The sequence below is a fragment of the Vicugna pacos genome, chromosome 12 (genome assembly GCF_048564905.1).
Source record: "Vicugna pacos chromosome 12, VicPac4, whole genome shotgun sequence".
Taxonomy (NCBI): domain Eukaryota; kingdom Metazoa; phylum Chordata; class Mammalia; order Artiodactyla; family Camelidae; genus Vicugna; species Vicugna pacos.
This window is the reverse complement of record NC_132998.1, coordinates 61,633,121-61,652,181: the sequence shown is the minus strand read 5'-3', so window position 1 is coordinate 61,652,181 and position 19,061 is coordinate 61,633,121. Positions and strand designations below refer to the sequence as shown.

Sequence of the window (19,061 nt, the reverse complement as noted above, 5' to 3'; positions counted from 1 at the left end):
ATCGGGCCCTCGAGTTACTGGACAAACCTTCTCCCAAAAAGTCCCGCTGGTACCTTCTGACACCTACAGACAACCCATTTAAAGGGGGAAAAATTGGCCCCAAACAAGATTTTTTGCAGTAGCAACTGAAATAAGTATTTGGAAATGACTAAGACTAAAGGTTCCTAGTTTTTAAATACTTCTTAATAAAACCAACTATTTTTGGAGGGGAGGGTAGAGCTCAAGTGGTAGAGTGCGTGCTTGGCATGCACAAGGTCTTGGGTTCAATCCCTAGTATCTCCTTTAAAAATAAATAATAAATCTATTCACCCCCCCCCAAACAAACAAACAAGCAAACAAAACCACCTGTTTTAAAGCTAAATAAACATTTTGGGTATTAAGATACATGAAAGCAAAATCACCTTGCCACTTGTGTTTATGCATTCCTTTATCCACAGTCACTTCCCTTGGCCCTCGTAAGTGTCGGACCCTGTGCTGGGAGCTGGGAACAGAGAGGTCCCGAACCAGCCCATTCTCCTGTCGTCCTAAAGTGGGAAAGACACACACGAGCAATTTGGGATCTGCAGTGGGGGTGATACCAAGTCATAAGGAACCATAAACAGCAGTGAGTTTTCCTTTCCCGGACCAGGAGTAAGGGAGGGGCTCCAAAAGGGTGGGTAAGAGGGGAGATCTTAGAAACAGGTGTCATGGGTGAATAGCAGCTCCCTAGGCAGACAAGGCTGGGAAGTGTATCCTGGGAAGAGTAACCCCACACAAGCAGGCATAGAGGTGGGAAAATTCACCTGCCAATTTGGCAACCGCCCAGAATCCCTGGGAAGACGAGGGTGCGAGTGGAGGCAGGCCTGGGAGGGACAGATGGGGTCACACCAGGAGGGGCCTGACTTCACCCAGGACTCCAGCAGGGAACCAGTGAAGGGTGTTAAGGGGGAAGGGGACACAGTTGGATCAATGAACAAAAAACTTCAATGAACAAAAAACAGTCTGACAAACGTTAGTATGGAAAGTGACTATTTTGAGAGGTTGGGATGCTACCAGAGGCAGCCCCACTTTGTCAGCTCTACTACCCCTTCAGTGTCGTGGCTGTCAAACCAGCCCAGAATTAGCTCCAAACGGCCCTCCGCGAGCTCTCAGATCTTCATTTGCATCGTGCACACTCGGAAAGGTGTGAAATTCTTCTTCTTAAGAAAAATCAAAGAAATAAACCTATATACACTTAAAAAAAAACCCTGATTTCCTTTAAAACAAATTTCAAAGCACTAAATCCTAACTTTTAACTATCTGATTTTTTAAAAAGGAAAGCATCCTTTCATGATATTAATAATAGTAATTAAAGCTACCATCAACTGAACATCTACTTTTTTGCCAGGTACTTTAGATGCATTCATAAAATAGCCACAACCAAAACAGTAGCTGCATTTATGATCATGTGTTCATCTCATGCCAGGACCTATCCTGAGCCCAGATCAGCCCCTGCCTCATTGAACCTTCTGAATATCAGCCCCTTTTACAGATGAGAAAACTGAGACTTGGGGTGAGGACATAATATGCCAAAAGTCAGGTGGCTTGGCAGAATGAAGCCACAATCCAAACCCAAGGGGTCTCTCCAGACCTATGTGCTTAAACAGGATCCCAACTGCAGTGTCTTACTCAGCCCTCACAACAGCCCTACAAAAAGTGTTAGCCCCACATTGTAGATGGGTACACTGAGGCCCGAGACAGTAGTGACTTTCTCAAGGCTGCCCAGCAGGCATGTGGCCGGGCAGGGCTGGGGAGGCAGTCCTGCCTGCTCCAAAGGCTGCATCCTTTCCACTGGCCCTTCTCTCACTTCAGAAATTTAATTTATAAGTAATGAGTAATACTGCTGAGTGCCTACTGTGGCTGGTGCTGTCCGTGGTGCTGAAGACGCAGCTTGCCTGAGACAGACAAGATCCCTGCCTTTGAGAAGTGGACCTTTCTGGGATACTGGCAACAAAGAAACAAAGAATTAAGTACCAGGTCAGGTGAGGATAGCAGATGTGAAAAAAATAAAGCCATGTGAGTGGGTCAGGACACACTGGGGTGGGGGAGCAGATCAATCTAGGGCCATCAAGGCCTCTCTACGAAGGTGATCTGGGTGACCTCTGGGAAGCCACATTCATACACTGGGTCTCAGTCTCCTCATCTGTAAAGTGAGGATGACATTACTCAGCTTCAAGGGACAATTGACCAACAATACGAAAGCACCTTTAAACTGTAAAATTCCATTTGGAAAAAAATCATTGTTGTTCAGCCCTCATGCGACTCATATACGAGGCTTTGCAGCAAAACGTATTTTTCGCACATGAAACATAGGGTGTTAGACCTCCTCGTGTCCCTTCGGCAACCTACATGTGATTTTGTTATAGCCCGTGATGCTACAAACTGTTACTTCTGACCACAAATATCAAAACAGACAGGAGGAATCTGCTAATACAAAGGGCTGGGATTTTCTGAATACACAAGGGGATGTTATCACATAAAAAGGTCACCTTAGATATTAAAAAACTTTTTTTTAATTTTTAAAAGAGCATAGGCCTTGGGTTAGAATCCTGATTCCACTTCTATTTGCTATATGATCTTGGGCAAGCTCTTTGCTTCTCTGAGCTCAGTTCCTTCATCTGTAGAGACAGTAACAGCAGACACTTCAAGGAGTTTTCTTATCCCCACAGCAGCCACTAATCCCCTGTGGCTCTTTAATTTCAAATTAATTACAATGAAATGAAACACACAAGTCAGTTTCTCAGTCACACTTGCTATGTCTCAAGTGCTCAATGCCCACAACAGGCAGGTGGCTGCCAACCTGGAGACAATGCAGATCGAGGGCCTTGCTGCTCATCAGCTGGGAGATGGTCAGAAATGCAGGCTTTCCAGCCCATCCCAGACCTGCCGAATTGACATGTGCACTTTAACAAGATCCCCCCACCACAGGGGATTCTCATGCACCTGAACTTTGAGAAGGGCTGGCTATGAGAGACCAGGTGGGGAGACACCCCATGAGAAGGGGCAGCTCTGTAACAAAGACAAGGACAACAGGACAGGAAAGTTTCCACACCCTCTCTAACCGCTGCTCATGATCGGCGAACCAAACTTGTCACAGAATTTCTGCCAAAGTCTGTGCTGAGTCCAGGTGCAGAAGGCAGGCAGGGGAAGGTGATGTGAACAGGGAAATGGAATCTCTCAGACATTTCAGAAGTTTGTGTGCACACAGGGACAGACTATTTCAATTCTGTGCTGGCCAGGAATTTCTGGCTTGCTGACTATCCCTGTTCTGGAATGAAGTCCAACATGAAAACGACATTTTCAAAAACCCACAGGCTGACTTCATATCCAAACACATCTCTCCACACTTGTAGGAAGAAAAGAAAAAGAAGCATAACCAGCAAGAGAAGTTTGCTTCCCCCAACTCTTGAATGGCCAACCGGCTATTTTTCTTCCAACCAACAATTTCCTCCAATAGTTCCATAGCCTGACAGGAGCACTGACAAGTGAAGATACATTTCGGGGTGAAGAGGAAGGCTCACAGTGGGAAACTCAGCAAAGCCTCAGAGCCCAGGTTGTTTTTAACATTTCATCTCTCGTCTGCACAACCACCAGCTTGGGAGGAAGGCACTGCCATCCTCCACCAGGCAGATGAGGAACCTGAGATGAGTCTCACACCTGGGAGGCAAGTGAGTGTCTGACCTGGGTGAAGGCTACAAACTTCACCCAGTTCTGTCTCCATCATGTCATGGCGTTTTCTTGTTTGTATTTCTCTTGAGTAGGAGTCTTAATTGTTCTGCTACCCACTGTATCCTTGGCATCTAGCAGAGTCTAGAACCAGGTAGGTGTTCCATGAATAAATGAATGAATGAATGAATGCACCCTAATGGCAAGTGGAAGCTCCAGCCTCGGAACCCCAGTTAGCCTGCTCCTTTGAGCTGGAAGGCCTGCACCCCACTTGTCCAAACTCAAGTGACATTTCCTACATGAAGGAACCCCACCTCCTCTATTTGCTGCCCACCCAGCCTCTGCTTCTCCCACTCGGCCCCCAGGCACTCTTGCCACATGCCTCCTTGCTGGTCCTCAAATGTGCCACCAACACTCCTGACCCAGAGCTGCTTCCTCTGCCCAGAATACCCTCCCAGACATGTGCACGGCCAGCTCCTCCACGCCGACCTCGGCTCAAACATCGTATCATCAGAGGGTGATGTCTCGCCCTGTTCGCTTATCCTGATCTCCCAACACATTATAGTTCTGTTTATCTGAGGCCTGTCTCCTGTGTGTTCACTGATGCATCCTCAGTGCCCAGAATCATGCCCAGCACGTAAAAAGTACTCAGCAAACGCTAGCTGAGTAAAGAATCAAATGCAAATGGGAAAACACACAATAATGATGATGGCTACTTTGGGGTAAAGTTAAACAAGTTAGAGGGGAGACACTGACAGCAAACATACACGAGATGGTAGCAAGAGGCGACAAGGTGGGTGATTCCCTCAGGGAAGAGTGGAAATGTTGATTAATTTTAGACTGAGTTAAGTCAAATATGCGTATTAAAATCTTATGAGTAATCACTAAACAAATCAACAAAGAATGTAGCATTTCCAAACCAGTAGAGGGGGAAAAAAGAAACTTCAATCAATCCGAAAGAAAGCAGAGAGGGGAGACAGAAAGCACAAAATGAGTGACAGAAATGTTTTATATACTGGGGAACACTAGACAGATATTCATTGTTATTATTTAAACACAAAAATCTGTACCAAGGTCCTCCTACACAGGAACACCAGGGACAGGTTTGATCTACAAGGGACTCACAGCTGGCGGACATCAGACATGCTACAGAGGATGGACCAATCAGAGGGGCTTGCACATTTCCTCCTCCCAGTAATCACAGGCATTTGCCAAATGCATCTGCCCTTTTCACCTTGGCTCCCAGGAAGCTCAGGCTCCAATTTCTAGCTCACAGAGCCCATTTTAGCCCTAGGTCTTGATATTTTAGCCCCTCCCTCTGAGCTGCTCCGATTTCTCTTTTTTTTTAACCCTGGCTTTTAATTTATCATTAACATTCTACCATTTTACTATTCTTACTGTTTTTATAAACCATCTCAAATCCTTTGACACAAGATGGAATGTAAATAAGCAAGCAAAAAATCCAAACAAACAAAATATACAAAATAAAACTAAGGAAGAACTTTCAGGCAGCCCAGACCTTTCAGAGAAATGCATTTCTACCTGATTTAAATATTTAAAATTTTTTTAAATTTAAGGCAGAGATTTTTAGAATGATGGTCTGAAAAAAAAAGGCACCGCAAAACATGTTTGAAATACACACACACACACACACACACACACCAGTGGGTCTCATTTCATCTACAAAGCCATTCTGTTGTAAATAGATAATTAGCACTTAAGCACACCTTTCAAGGGGTTTATACATTAACATGAAAATACTGTAATTACGGCTGGCCAAAATCGCTTGACTACCACTTAGAATTCTAGATTTTTCATCTTTATTAGGAGTTAATTTTCTCTCTTTAGCCCCTCAAACACAGCTTGGCTTTATGAGAATTTTTTTTTTTTTTTGGTGAAGAATATAGAAAAGTCAATTTTTTGAATGGATACCAAACCTCCACTGCACTGTTCCTCCACTTTTTCATCTCAGCATCCGTCGCCCTCTCTCTGGGCAACCACTCATTTCTCAGTCATGTTGGCCGCGTTGACTGCACACCACCAAAATCCCTCGACACCAACCCGCTTCCGAGCAGAGGGTGCCGTGAAATGACATGAGGCCCAGAATCAAAAATTTCTTTTCTTTTTAAATAGTCCATCTTGAGTTGTGGGAATAACAATGTGTTCCTGAAAATGTCTGGTTCAGACCATTGTATCCAACTCATGAGCAAATGAAACAGAATCCATTTTAAGGCTATCGTACACATCCAGCAATGATTAGTATAAGCTCTTTTTTTAAAAAATGAAGTTGGCTGGATATTTTGATTGAACCAACCACATCACAAAATTTCTCTTTTCCTTTTTCATTCCCTTAACAAAGACGTGTTGACAAATCCACATCCACCTTGTGCAGGCCTGCAGGGCTCTGGGGATACTGGTCAACACTCCCCCTCCACCCCATCTCTCTCAGCAGACAAGCCCAGTGATCTCACCTTCACACCGTGGCTGAACCCCTGCCCTGCTCTGTCCCCTTGGCCACCTCCAGGCCCACTCCCAGCTCCTCCTGCCTCTCCTGGGGCCCCAGCGTCCTCCCCTACCTGCGGCGGGCACACTCCACCCAGCAGCCAAAGGGGCCCCTGTCCCTCACCTGCCTGAGCTCCCAGTGGCCTAACACTCAGAATAAAGTCCACATCCTCAGCAGACTGGGCCTCCCTCCCTGGCCTCTGTGATCACCAGGCTCAGCCCTGCAGGCCTCTGGCTACTCACCAGGCAATTCAGGGCTGGGTCCTTCTCAGCTCAAGACTCTCTTGGTGGAGCCGTCCTAGACCACTGATGTCAAGAAACCTCCCTCAACCCCCGGTCACTGTCACCACGCTCTGATTCTTGAACTGATTCATTGATCCAATCTCTTTAAATGATCTCCTCTGTTTACTTTACTGCCTGACTCCCCTTCCAGCAGGGGCCACATCTGGTTGGCCATCACCAAATCTCCAACTCCAAGCCAGTGAACATGCTAGACATGGAATGACTGGGACGGCTGTGGACCCCTGTCCCCCTGCAGTCACAGGCTGGTAGGAGAGGCAGACCTCACCTAACCCACATCAGGACTCTGAGGCCAACAGGAGTGGGGACCAGCAGGGGCCACTTCCCTGGACGGCACCTTGACAGCCAAGCCAGAGCGGGGCTTAGTTAACACGTGGTCCAAACGTCACATTTTATGGACGTGGACACTGCAGGAGAAGCGAGCCCCTGGCTGGTGAAGACCAGAGTCAGAGAGGGCCCCAGGAACTCCTGAATTCAGTGCTAAGTCCCCTGCTCTGGGAAAGAGGCTGTGAGTCCTGACCCCGGTCAGGGTGAAGCCCATCAAACCAGACCTGCCTGCCCAGCATGGGCAGCTTACACCCTGGGGCCTCAGCCATTCTCAGGAAGTCCCATCCCACCCTCGGCACCCTGGACCCACGGGGCAGGACAGCTCTGACCAAGGAAACCTGGACAGTGTCCCACCCCACACTTAGGCCCTGTCCCTCAGGCTTGAAACACTGATGCCCACAGCAGAACATTCCACGGCCCGTGATGGTACTGAGCACGAAGAGATGAAAGCGAGAAAGGATGGGGTGTGGCCCAAGTGCAGGGAGTCGAACGCACACAGGTAAGAGACTCAGGGAAGAAGGGCGCACTGGTGTCCCACACAGGGGGGACGGGAAGGATGGAGGTAAAAAGGTTAAAGGAAAGAGACAGAAGCGAGGACTTGCACAAGCTGCTGGGCGCCGAGCTGTGGGCACTGGAGGTAACTCAGCCTCCGGAAGGCTGGCCTCGCCCCGAGGGAGAGGAGAGAAGGACCCGGACTTGGGAAGTGGGTGAGGAGCTCAGCAGCCTCTAGCTGTGTCAGGAAAGACTGTCTCCCACAGACTCACAACTCTGCCCCTGTGAGCAGCCACCACTCCAGCACCGGGAGCCCGAGGCCCCCACTCCTTCCTGAAGCCCCTCAGCTCCTCCTGCGGCCCTGCCACGGGCTCCTGAGTCAAAGGGCAAAGAAGCAAAAGGACTCTGACCCAATCCCCTGGAGCCCTCAGGCCCTCGACGAGGTGGCAAATGAGGGGAAAATAACCAAAGAAACCAGCTCGGAATGATTTCCGTTTCCCTTTCTCTCCCTTCCTCCCTCACAGATTTTAATTAAGGGTTTACTTGCAAAAGACCTAGCTCTATTTAACGAAATCCTTGGACCCCTTTTAGATTGTCTTATATATCGTTTTGTGCTAGTGCGCCAGTAAAAAGTTAATTATAACTTCTAAACACTCCATTGCCAGGCCCTCATCTCCCTCCCCTGCCTGATTCCGCTAGGGGTGGTGCCACTTAATTAACTGGTTCCTCGTGTGCTCTACAGACCCCTCCGTGCTTTAGTCAACAGACCCCCACAAGCCGCCCCGGAGGCCTGGCTGGGCTGGGCTCTGAGGCACTGACCTGGGCGCCATCTCAACCCTCGAGGGGATCACGGGATCCTACAGGAGGAAGGGAAGCTGGCAGAATGGCCCACTTGGGAGCCCAAAGCGTCTCAGCAGGTGACAGGTGTGAGTGAAGAGGACAGCAGGCAGCACAGACAAGGACAGGGCGGGAGTAACAGGAGGTGGCAGCTGACACCAGCCTCAGAGGGAAGGGAGAGGGGGCAAAGGAGCTGCGGTCACCAAGTCTAAAACACCATGCTGGAGGCCGGCACCTTACTACACAGAACGAGTCTAAAATCCCAGTGGACAGCCAGGAGGAGGTGTCTCTTAAGAAGACTGAATAGTATCACAGATGGATCTCAAAGAGAGACCTGGTCTGGAGAGAGATGGAGGCATCTTCAGGTCTGAGTGGAAGCAACAGCAGGAACTGGGGCGAGGGGAGTGTGGGGACCTAATCTGGAAAGATGATGGTTGAGAGGCCAAAGGCTGACCCTGGGAGTAGCTACCTTCAGTGAGAAGGAAGAGAACCAGGAACAAAAGGAGGAGATGGAGAAGGGGGAGCCCAGGGGGTGGTGTAGGAGCTGGGGAAGGAGAATCCAAGGTGGACAGAGCAGCATCCAGTCAGGTGAGGAGGCGAGGGCAGGAGGGGTGAGAACCTGGCCTGTGGCCTCTGGGCAGTCACTCGGAGGCCAGCACCAGGATCTGAGGCTACAGGAGCCCTGGGGGTGGGAGTGAGGACTGCAGAGGCTGCAGGCTTCTCCTGGCTGGGGGGCGGGGAGACTAGCCTGGCACCTGCCAGTCACAGAGAAGGAGCTTTCTGGCATCTTGCAAATTCCAGCTCATGAACTGACAGTTCTTGAGGGCACAGCTGTCACTCAGAGCCGGAGGCAGAATTTGGCCCGGTATTCCTGCCCTGGGGAAGACATGGGTGGTGTAGAGGCCTTGGGGTCAGCTGATGCCTCTGCAGCCAGCATCCTGGGAGGTGGGTGCTCCTGGGCGCTCAGCCTCCCCTCCTGCCCTCAGCATCCCTGGCTTCCAGTGGGGAGCCCACCTACCCACCTGGAAGACCTGGCTCCCTTGGGTGGGCCCCGATCACCTGCTGGCCTCAGCTCCTAGCCTCATCCTGGAGACCCTGTCGGTCTCTGCCCTTTTGTAGACCCTCCCCAACTCCCGTGTTGTGACAGCCACAGCTCACACTCTTCCATGTCACAGCCCTGCCTTCCCCAAAGCCCCACTCACTGCTGACCCACCCCATGGCAATCATATGCGGACGCAGTGTCCAGCTCACAATACACACATGCCGCTCACTTTTGTTCATCCAGAGTCCACCGCCTCTATCCAGGGCTGACACTGGGGAAGAGGCTCACCCTGCCCTCCGGGGCTGACGATCTAGGTGGGGCAGAGGGGAGGCATGAGGACACCAAAAACCCCCTCCATGAGGTGAGGGCTGCCACCAAAGCCTGAATAGGGAGCTCTGGGTGCAGAGGGAAGAGGGAAAAATGCCACCCAAGGGGCTGGGGAAGCTTCACAAGAAGTGACACTGGAGGGGTGGGTAGGACCTGCAGGGTGGATGAGAAAGAGCGTTCCAAGCTGAGGGATGAGCGTGAGCCTAGGCCCAGAATGGGGAACTGGAATCGGCCAGTGTGGCTGGAACAAAATGGCTCGGCTAACGTTGAGGCTGGTCAAGTGGCCTGTTTGTTTTGCAGGGGACTCAGATCAGGGAGAGGCCACTTTCTGAGGCCTGGAATGTGCTAAGCACCATAAGGGAACATTACTCTTCCATCCTCTTTGACCCTATGGGGTTGGTAAATAATTCTCCCCACTTTACATATGAGGCACAGAGAGGCTGAATGACTAAGCTAAGGTCACACAGCAAATAACAGGCTGAAGCAAAGCTGAAGACAGATCTGTTTGACTTCCAGGCGGGAGCTCTGAGCCTCCATGCCATCCCTCCTCCCTGCACAGACACGACTTGCTGGACCAAGCAGCCTGTGGGCTCCACACTACCTGTCCATCGTCACGTGATTAGCCGTGGAGGAGCGAGAAGCTTCCAGCACATTCTTTTCATTTTCAGCAAGTTTTGCTCTTGTTTTCACTCTTGATGCCTGGAAAGCCTGTCCTTAGCAATTTTTTAGCTGCTCACTGGGACATTTACAAATCGAGCTGGCGTTTCTATTTCATGAATATATTTGGGATAATGACAGCAAACGAGAAAGAGGGTCGGCTCAGAGGCGCCCTGTTCCCCCAAGTCCAGCCCCCTCCAATGAACACAAACCCAGAGACGCCTGAAGGGACACAACAGGGACACGACTCACAGCTGAGCCGTGAGCAACGCACCTGACAGCAGATGAGAGTCTCGTGAGTTTAGCCACACGTCTCCCCAGTTAGGTGCCTAATCTTGTCTTACAAAGAGGGCCTTAATCAATTTTTCAGATTTCCTCTTGTTTGTCTGGGGGTGGCCCTTGGAATATGATTTTTTTTTTTGGAATATGATTTTAAATGCTTTCCCTGAGATCAATGAACAGGGAAGAAGCTGGTTGTGAATTTCAAATCTGTAACTTTCTCCCCCAGAGGAGGAGGGGCAGGGCCAGCAGGCCTGAGAGGTGGGCAGGGGCCCGCTGGCCTAGGGAAGGGGCTCCAGGCGACCTTCTGAGTGGCTGGATGACCCCAGGACTGACCTGAGGCCAGCGCTACCCCTGCCTCCATCCTGGGACACACTGTGCACCAGACATCACAGAAGCCAACATTTCTTTAACAACAATGAGATTTTACTGTTGCCTTTATTTGATGTTACAAGAATAATACACGCTACTTGTAGAAAATTAGAGGGAAAAAGAGAGAACCACAAAGAAGAAAATTTAATCCCCCACAATCCCACCACTCAGATGTCAATTCTGGAACATTCCAGAGTCTTCATTTTCACTAGGCTTGCCACTTCCACTCTAACTCTGCAATCCAGGCCTTTTAAAAGGTCACTCCCCTACATAAACCTTCCCAAAGACCCCATTGCACTTCGAATCCACCCCAAACTCCTGCCGCTGCTCCCGGGGCCTCCGAATAGGGGTCAGCCCAAACCCTCCAGACCTCACATTTACTTCCCTTCCCCCAGGGCCTCTGCCTGGAACGTGCCTCCTACATCTGCCTCACTCTCACCTCCGTGTCCTGCCCAAGGCCGCCTCCTCAGGGAGGCCTCCCCTGGCCACTCAAGGGGCACGTGGTCACCCCCCGGGCCAGCTCTCTGCAGACACTCATCACATGCGTGAACGGTTCTCTCACTGCTTCTGGTGTCTCCACCCATCACTGTCTCCCCATCACCAGAACGCGAGCGGCCCTGTCCTCACTCCTCACAGTCACCCCATTGCCGGGGACACACTTGGCACAGTGTTCTCAGTGAGGGTGTGTGTGTGTGTGTGTGTGTGTGTGTGTAAGAACTGCAGAGACAGCTGAGATCGTAGGTCAGTGTTTCTCGTAAACTCCACACACTTTTACACACAAACTCGTCTACCGCTTCTCCCTGCAGCTCACCCTGGAGGCTTGAGTCAAATTTCTTCCCCTTCCACCATGGGACCAACCCAGGACCCCTACCTCTACCCCAAGGGAAGTCCTGGGGGCAATAATCACATTTACACAGCACTTTGTAGTTTACAAAACTTAAAACATTTCCTTCATCCCAGTGGAGCATCAAAACAGCCTACCTCCAAAGACGTAGGCAGAGCAAGGGCAGCCGGACCACCCCCGTTTAAAATGAGGCCAGGAGGGTCACGTGGCTGCTGCAATCACCCGGGAGGAAGCTGACCCCCATGTCTGGCCCCAAAAGGCACAGTCCTCGCCTTTACTTCATATCAGAGTTGTTTCACCATAAAAACGAGAGAGGTGATACGGAGGACATGACAAGAGCTCGGCTCCAGAGTCCAACTGCCTGGGTTGGAATCCCAGCTCTGCCACTTACTAGCTGTGTGACCTTGGGCAAGTTACTTCACTTCTCTGGGCCTCAGTTTCTCCTCTGTCAAGTGGAGGTGACAATAGCTCCTGCCTCACTCGGCTGTCAAGAGGATTAAGTGATTTAATAATACACACAAAGGGCACCTGGCACGTATTAACACTCAATGGACACTAGCTCTTTACAAAACCACACCTGTCCGGATGCACCGAGTGAGCGCGCGGCCCATCTCCCCGCCGTGAGCACCACACCACGCCCCTGGGCCCCTGAATCCAGGGGCGCCAGCCCACAGATATGAGTCATTTGGTTCCGTGGGCAAGTTCCCAAAAAGCCAGCTGCAGACAGAATGCTATAAACCAGCTCCTACTGACCCTCTCACTCACGTGCGCGTTGAGGACAGAGAGCTGCTCCTCACCCTTCAGCCTGAAGCCCCGCCCAGCCCCGCTTGAGTGACAAGCCCTGACATCAGCGAACACTTCAAGGCAGCCCAGGGAAGAGGCCCAGGGCAAGTACCCTTTTGTGAAAGGAAGACCCCTCTGTACCTTCACCCTTCCCACCTGCAATAACCCAGGCAAATAAATCAATCCAACGCCAAGGGCAAATTATGAAGAAAGCCTTTAAATTCCCACTGCATAGAGTTCTGACTTCTGTTAAGAGGCAGGTAGAGAGATTTTCCCAAAATGCCCAGCTCACCATGCTGGGCCTCCCAGGTCCCCGGTTTTCCCTCATCGTCAGAGTCTCAGGGAGGCCCCACCCCTCTTTCCCCGCTCATTACCCCCATGTCCCCCCAGCTCCCGACCCCAAACAACACACTCTGCCTCCTCCCAAGTGCCCCCAGCACGTTTTGGCCTCAGCTGTCCCCTCAGCCTACAGCAGCTCCCCTCCCAGCCCAAACTCCCAGATCCTTAGGCAAGGCCCAGCCCGAAGTCGCCTTGGCCCAGAAGCCTCCCCCCACCCGGGGGAAGGGCCATCCTCAGTCCCCACGCTGAGATCCCTCAGCCCTCGGCCACCGCCCTCAGGGCACACGGAACTGTTTGGTTCTTCTACTCACTCAGCCTGGAGAGGAGCCCGTCGTGGGCCGGGGGTACATCAGAAACAGTCCCCACCACTGGGAACCTCAGCTCAGGGGGCGGTGGGCGACATCCTCTTCTGTCCGCCCCAAACACCCATTCCTCAAATCCAGCCAGGCCGTGGCGGGAAGGAGCCTACCACGCGGGCCTGGCACACAGTCAGCGCCCGGCTAGCAGCAACTCCTGCTCTCTGCCTCGGACATGGACTCTGGTTCAGCCTCACATCTTCTGAGACCCACACCAGGGGGGTGAGGAGCCAACCTCAGTGAGGGTCCCCTCCGAGGAAGCAGCCCAGACCTGGAGGCAGCTTGGGGCAAGGGGAGCAGCCTGGGGCAGACTCGCCTGCAGGAGTCCTCTCCCATCCCAGTCTTCACACGGTTCAGCCCAAACAGGGCCCTTGATTAAAATTTCCCGTTTAAAAAATCAATATTTTAAGCTCCAAGCCTGCCAAGTGGAGGGGAAGGCCTTGCTTGTAAATATTTGTCTTGACTGGCAAAGCCCGGCCTCTCCCTGCAGTTACCCGCCTCGCTCCTGGCCCTCTGCTCACGCAGCTCCCAGCCAACTGCACAGCGGGACGCCCCTGGGGAGGCGGGGGACCGTCTGGCAGCCACGAGGGGCTGTGCAGGGAGGTGGGCCGGCCCTGCACCCACGCCTCTGAGACAGCAGGCTTGTCCCCGGGCTGCCCAGGGGCCGTCCATCTGTCCCTCGGGGCCAAGGCAGAGAGAGTCCCTGTGAGGTTTCTCTGGATTCCAAGCAAGCGGCTTTCCCGGGGGGCACCCCAGATTTATGTCTTTCTTATTTTGGAAGAAAACAAAAAGTCAAAGACCAAGCCCTGGGTGCGTGCTTGCAAATCGTGGCCCCTCATCTCTCACGGCGTGGGACAGGGCTCTGCTGCTTGTACCAGCAGCTGCCCACGGAGGAGGCCACACCCGGTCCCCTGGGCCCCCACGGGGGGCATGGAGGCCTAGAGGGTCCCCTCACTGGGGAAGCCGTCGATGGTGGTGGGTGGTTGAGCCGGCTCATACCAGCTGAGTGCTGGCCCTGGCGTCACCGGTCCCAGCATCATTCATTCATTCGCCCATTCAGCCACTCACTCACTCACTCATTCATTCTTCAGTTACTCACTGAGCACCGACCTGCACGAGGCACTGGGGACTAGACATGCAAGAGGACAAAAACAAGCCTTTGGGAGGGGGTCTCCAGACCAAAAGTCCCACAAACAAATTGAAAGTCACAGCAGAGACCCCTGAGATGTGATGGGAGAGTAGGAGGCAGACAGGTGACAAAGGCCAGGGAGGGCGGGGCACGGGGAGGAAGGGCAGCGGGCAGGGGGCTGCCCCAGCCTGGACGCTTGCAGGCGCCACCTCCTCGAGCACCTACCCAGCCACTCGTTGAATTTCTTCACCTCACTCGGGAGCCCCAGCTCCGTGAAGTCCCCGGCGTGGATCAGTACGTCACCGTAGGGCATCTGGATGGGGTCCGTCCTCGAGTGGGTGTCAGACACACAGACAAAGCGGGTGTAGCCAGGCGGCTTGGGGGCATCATGAGGCACGGGGTCCACCCTGCGGGGCGAGAAGATCATGTGGTCACAGGGCCACGGGGCTGGGAGCCTGCAGCTCTCATCCCATCCACTGAGCTCACACCCAGCCTTCGCGACAGGCCCGCCTGCGTCCAAATTCTGACCCTCTCGCTCACTAGCCGGGCAAAACTTTCTCCCCGAGCCTCAGTTTCTCCTCTGTAGCACGGGAACACCCAAGGGTTGCTGCGAAGTTCAAGGAGGTCACGGGTGGGAAGCTTGGCAACTGTCCCTATGTGCACTTGTCCGACCACTGAGACAAGAGGAGCCTCTCAACCATTTTTTCGTGATCAGCCCCTAAGGGACCTTTTCAGATGTTTTTTTCTACTCACCCCTCTAGTGAAATTTGAATACCGCAAATATACTGTATACCTGTTCAGTTACTGCATGTGTAGCTGTGCTTTATAATAAGAGTGAGATTCTTTCCACCCGCAAAAAACCAGTTTCCACCCTCTTGAGGATGCACGGACTAAGGTCCACTGTCCAGCTCAAAGAACGGACTCTCCAGCGCCGTGCAGAGCGCAAGCAGTATCCAGGGAGAGTCATGTGTGAAAGGGGGCATTTCTTGGGAACTTGTGAAATAAAGGCACTGAATTCAGATAGGCAGAAATTTTCCACAACTGTTAAGATGGTCCGATCATGTTAAGAGCAAGGACTTTCCAAGGTTGTACAGGAAAACAGTTCTGGAATCAGAAGACCAGGCTTCAAATCCCAGCTCTGCCATTCACCACGAACATGTAACCTTAAGCAAAATGCTTGGCCTTGGTTTTCTCATCTGTAAAATGGAGCTACCTCACAAAGAAAACTACTCAGAAAATTAAAAAGAGCTACACCAATGTAAGTTCTTGGTTCTCGGGAGCCCCTGGTAGCCCCCTCGTCCCACAGATGAGGACACTGAGCAAGTGGCCAGGGTGCCACAGGGAATAAATGCAGACTGTGGGGAAGGAATCCAGCTCCCTGCTCCCCATTCGGTGCTCTCTCCCTGAGAGCCACACTCTGCCTTCTCTGCTAAATGGTTCTGCCAGGCTCAAAACTCTTAAAAACAACGCGATGACATTTCAACGAGCTGCTCTCTCCAAATGAGTATGCCGCTCGAGGAGTTGTGTTTAAATCTAATTATGCGGCAACCCAAAAGCAGTACCATATCAGTTACATAAATACTTTTAAAGACATCTTTCTAATTATCCTTTTTTTTCAGACAATATACTTCGAAGAAATTTAATTAACACCTCACGAGAGACGTGGGTTCAGCATGCTAATGTGCAGGGAGCATTAGCAAGCTCCATCCGCCGCTGTCGCAGCCCCACGCCCGCGTCTCCCCATCACCACTCTGCATCGGGAGGGGCTCGCGGGGCCCCTTTCTGGGGGCAGTTAAGTCAAGCTAGAATCCCAGCAGGTCAGAGTTAGGCCCGACCAGGGAGGAGAAGAAAAGTTCCTGAATCTAATGATGACCAATGGGAAGGTGCTGGGAGCCATTCCTTCCCTCTCCATCCATTCATTCATTTAATCATTCATTCATTCCCTCATTCATTCAACACAATACATCCTGAACACCTACTGGGCTCCAGCCCTGAGCTCAAAGCTGGGGAACTGAATGAACCAGGCCTGATCCCAGACTCATGATGGAGACAGACATGGCCAGGCAGTGACAATAAAGCCACCAGCCTTGGCAGGACAGCAAAGGGGCTGGGGGCCAGAGAAGGCCCTAACGTGGCCTGAAGCCCCTGGACTTTCCAGGAGGAGGTGACACCTGAGCTGGTCTGGAAGCTCAAATCTACCCCCCAAGGAATTCCTGCCACTCCTTGGTCCCCTGGGTCCCTCTCCCCATCTCATGAGACAGAGAGTCTCGCAGGCAGCTGGCCTGAGAATCCACCTGTCTGCCCCTAACATGGTTGATTGGACCATGGCAGACGGTCTCTACTGGGCTGCTGGCCTGGCACAGGAATGTGAGAGCAAATCACATTCATTCATTCATTCATTCTCCTTACAGATACTGAGGTTGGGAGGATCCCACAAGGGAACAGAGACCAAGTCAAAGAGCAGAAGGGAGACACAGGGAGCAAGATGCCACCCCCAGGGCCAGCTCGGGCCCCAGCAGTCTCTCCTCCTGAGATGCCCTTGGTGGAGGAGCCCTGGGCAGGCCAGCCAGCCCAGTACACGTGAATCCTGAGGGCGCTGCTGGTGGAGCCCAAGCTCTTTAATTAACTCTGCTCTTGTTTCCCTCCACCCCAGGGCTTCTGAGCTCAGTGAGGATGAAAACTTAATAATCCCCAGAGGAAAAAAATAGACTCTCATTTCCCTGCGTGGTCCTCCAGCTATGTGGATTGTAACAAATGCTCAACCTTGAAATAATAACAACAGTGTCGCAGATTCCCAGGGGTTGAGAGCTCATTATGTGCTAAGCACTTTACATGCATCAGCTCTCTTCGCCCTCACAATGACCGCCTGAGCAGGGTGCTATGGGTGTGCCCATTTTATAGATGAGGAAACTGAGGACCAGAAAAGGCTAGCTTTCCCAGGATCTCAGCTATAGAAGCTGGTGGAGCTGGAATTTAAAGCCGGTTTTCAGTCCCAGAACTCACACCAGTCTGGACTATTTCCAAGCCCTACTTCATCTCATCCAGTTAATCTATGGACAGATGCTTATTGATTGCTTCCTAAATACCAAACACCAGCTAGTCACAGGGATATACCTGTGGACAGGACACCCACAGAGACCACCTCCTGCAGCTCCCAGAAACCCAGCCCTTGTTTAGAAGTAAGGAAAAGAGCAGGAAGAATCAAGATATGGAGAAAGAGAAAGAGAGAGAGCGTGTAAGAGGGTGGGAGGGCTTCACAGCATTATTTGAGCCCTAGATCCAGCTGTGCCTGAAGCTGGATCCAAACCTGGACTTCCTAGCTAATTATGTGAGCCAATAAACTCTCTTTTACCCTTAAGGTAACTGAAATTGGGTTTCTGACACTTGCAATGGCTAGACCTTAGCCAAGCCCTGAGTTACAGCAGCCCTGTGAAGTAAGTAACTGAGGCCTGGAAAAGTTAGTCCCACGTCCAGGGCCCCGGCTAGTAAGTTCAAGAGTAGAATTTGAACCTGGGGCTTCAGCACAGGAATTAGGGCATTTAACTTCACTCCTTCTTACGACTAGAAGAAACAAAGTGAAATGGTTATTTCCCAGTGATATTCTTCAGGGACCAGAGAGAAGTACAGAGACAAACGTTCCTGGTTTGCTTGGGGCCAGACCAGTGTCCTCAAAACGTCTGCCTGCTGAGGTGGCCCCACGCAAGGCTACGGCGCGCTCTCCCCCTGAGACCTGAAACCTCTCCCCGCCTCTCCCCAGCCTAACATGGGATCTTCCCTGGGGACTCGTGGTGGCAGGGATGGTGCAGAATAGGGAACACGACCATTGGTGTCCAGACCTAGGCTGGCACCCAGGCTCGGAGACCTCTTTGCAGGGCCCTGGATCCTGCCTGGGAGGTCTTTAAATGGGCTGCCTCCAGTCTCCACCAACAGAACTCCTTTTAAGGGACAGAGAGCAGGTGCCATGCCTGGTACCAGCACCCCAAAACATCTATAAGGCGGACCCCCAGAGTAACCCTGTCTCTCAAACAAGGCTCTTGTCTTCTCACTGAGCACCAGGCCACCCAGGTCGGAGGTGCTGGTGTCTGGAGGGGCTCTCCCCAGGCCACCCCAGAGTTTCTCAGCCCCCAGGGTAAGGGGTCTTTGGTCCTAAAACCCAGAGGCCCAGATCCAGACAGTCATTCCTCAGGCAACGGTAGCCTTGTTACCACCAGGGTCCCTGGGGGTAACTGCATAAATCACACGGCTCGATCGGAGGCCACGTTTGGACTGTCACTGTCATGATTAAATATAAACTGTGGGTTTATCAAATAAGGCCCCTCGCTCCCTCACCCTAGAAACAAAGCCCAGGGCGGCGATAAATCACGTGTCGGGAAGTGGCATCCATCCTCCTGCATCCCCCTCCGTGGCGGCTTTCCATGGAAACCCGCGCTCCCCCTGCGCTTAGGGTGTGAGTGGAAAGAAGGCGGAGTGGGCGGCGGCAGCACCCCACCGAGCTCCTGCCGGCCCTGGCTTCCCCCAGCTTCGTGCAAAGTTGCACTTCAAAGCTGAGGTGACTGGAGCGGGCGGTGAGAGAGCACTGGATGAGGAGTCCAGAACGGGGGCTCACTGCATGCTCTCTGGGGGCCCTGCCCAAACCCCCACTGCCTCCGAGCCCCACTGCTGATGGGAGCCTGGAACCCTGGCCTCCAGAGGAGACAGCACAGAGCAGGCCAGGAGATGGAGTGGGGCAGGCCAGGGTCAGTCTGCTCTGCCCGCTCCAGCTGGGTGACCACGAAAAGCCACTAAGGTTTT

General features: G+C 52.1%; 1 protein-coding gene across 1 annotated transcript in view; it reads right to left on the bottom strand.

The window, feature by feature from the left end:
• MPPED1 (metallophosphoesterase domain containing 1) overlaps positions 1 to 19,061 on the bottom strand; it is a 70,689-nt gene that overhangs the window by 36,577 nt on the left and 15,051 nt on the right. The window contains exon 3 of the mRNA XM_072973955.1: positions 14,496 to 14,677. Within this exon, the coding sequence (XP_072830056.1) occupies positions 14,496 to 14,677 (182 nt within the window). The remainder of the gene's footprint in view (positions 1 to 14,495; positions 14,678 to 19,061) is intronic.